Here is a 1,517-nt window from a genome sequence, read left to right on the forward strand (position 1 = left end):
TCCCATTCCCCAGTGTCACTCCATACCTCATGCCCTGTCCTCGTCTGGACACTGTGCTCACCTCCCTGAAACGCACACATGCACACACTATCTGCCTCATCACCATGTCTGCGTCTGAGCACTGGGGTGCCATGGGTTCACAGGCAGGCAGCTGGCAGGTTTCTACCTTCCCAGGAGGGATGGGAATGGGGAGGCAGGTGAGCCAGATGTTGGAACTCCCACGATTGCCCCCCTGCCTTCCAGGTCCTGCACACCCCCATCCCTGCCCCCTTGCAATGCCAGTTTCCAGGACTCCTGGAGCTGAGGGCTTGGGTCCAGCCAAAGACAGGACATGGGGCTGCATCCTGGAGCTGGAATCTGCATCTCCCACCCACAACAGAGGTGCCACTGGTCTGGCTCCCTCACACAGCCAGAGCAGCTGGGTCCAGCTGGCATCTCTCCCGCATGTGGTGAGACCCCCCATGGGACAGCATGTGGAGATGGAGCAGAAAGGGGCTGGTGAGAATGGTTCACTGGTGATTGGCCTTGGAGGTCCATGCTGTGACCACCAGGAGAGCTCTGGGTTTGGTTTCTAAGCCCCTGTCCCTGGTCCTGGCAGCTGGCATTGCCCTCATCCTTGGTCTGCCTGTCGGGCAGGGTACTGCAGCCATCAGCAGGGTCCTGTGTTTAACTGCCTCTCCTTCCAGACATCCGGGACAGTGGGGCCAAGCCGGTGATGGTGTATATCCACGGTGGCTCATACATGGAGGGCACAGGGAACATGATAGATGGCAGCGTCCTGGCCAGCTACGGGAACGTGATTGTCATCACCCTGAACTACCGCGTTGGAGTGCTTGGTATGGGCTGGCCAGCATGGGCACAGACGGGCAGTGGGATGAGCCCCCACAGCTGACAGGGCTTGAACCAGCTGGGAAGGAGGTGGTGGGAGGAATGGGACCCAGCAGGATGGGGGCTGCACTGTGGCAGGCTGCTCCTGCCCTCTGCCCCGGACAATGGGGTGCAGTGGGGTCTGGTTCCTGGCGCTGGCACCCTCCAGGCTCATTTACACAACCTGGCTAGTTGAAAGCAAATATTAGTCTGCAGTTAAGTAAATAATAAATGTGTTCACCCAGCATCTCCTCCTGAGAGGGCTCAGAGCAGTGAGCTGTCAGTGGTATGGTCTGGCTGCCCCTTGGGACCCAGCAGCTCTCCCTCCCCAGGCACGGGCTGCCCCCAAGCCAGCTGAGCTACTGGGACCCCTGCAGCCCCCCACCGTGGCCTGGGTCCCTGCAGAAGAGGTCGCAGAAGAGGTCACAGAAAGGCGTTGTGGGCCGTATAGAGGAAGGTGGCAGCTCTGATTTCATGAGCACTGGTAACCTAAGGAGGTGAAATGGGGGCACAGGGTCAAAAGGCAGTGCAGTCCCCTGTGTGCTGCAGCAGAACCCCCCATGACCTGGGACACGAGATCTGCCTGGAGCATCACTGCTGCCTCCCTTAGCAGCAGGTAGAACCAGAGGTGTGGCGGTCTGGGGGGAGGG

General features: G+C 59.9%; 1 protein-coding gene across 1 annotated transcript in view; it reads left to right on the forward strand.

Moving 5' to 3' along the window:
* Positions 1-691: 691 nt before the first annotated feature.
* The window catches only part of NLGN3 (neuroligin 3), a gene marked incomplete at its 3' end in the record, with an annotated part of 9,812 nt that continues 8,986 nt past the window's right edge, over positions 692-1,517 (forward strand). Inside the window, exon 1 of the mRNA XM_010020042.1 lies at positions 692-836. Coding sequence (XP_010018344.1) covers positions 716-836 — 121 coding nt within the window. The remainder of the gene's footprint in view (positions 837-1,517) is intronic.

The sequence above is a fragment of the Nestor notabilis genome, unplaced genomic scaffold (assembly GCF_000696875.1).
Source record: "Nestor notabilis isolate BGI_N333 unplaced genomic scaffold, ASM69687v1 scaffold17028, whole genome shotgun sequence".
NCBI lineage: Eukaryota > Metazoa > Chordata > Aves > Psittaciformes > Psittacidae > Nestor > Nestor notabilis.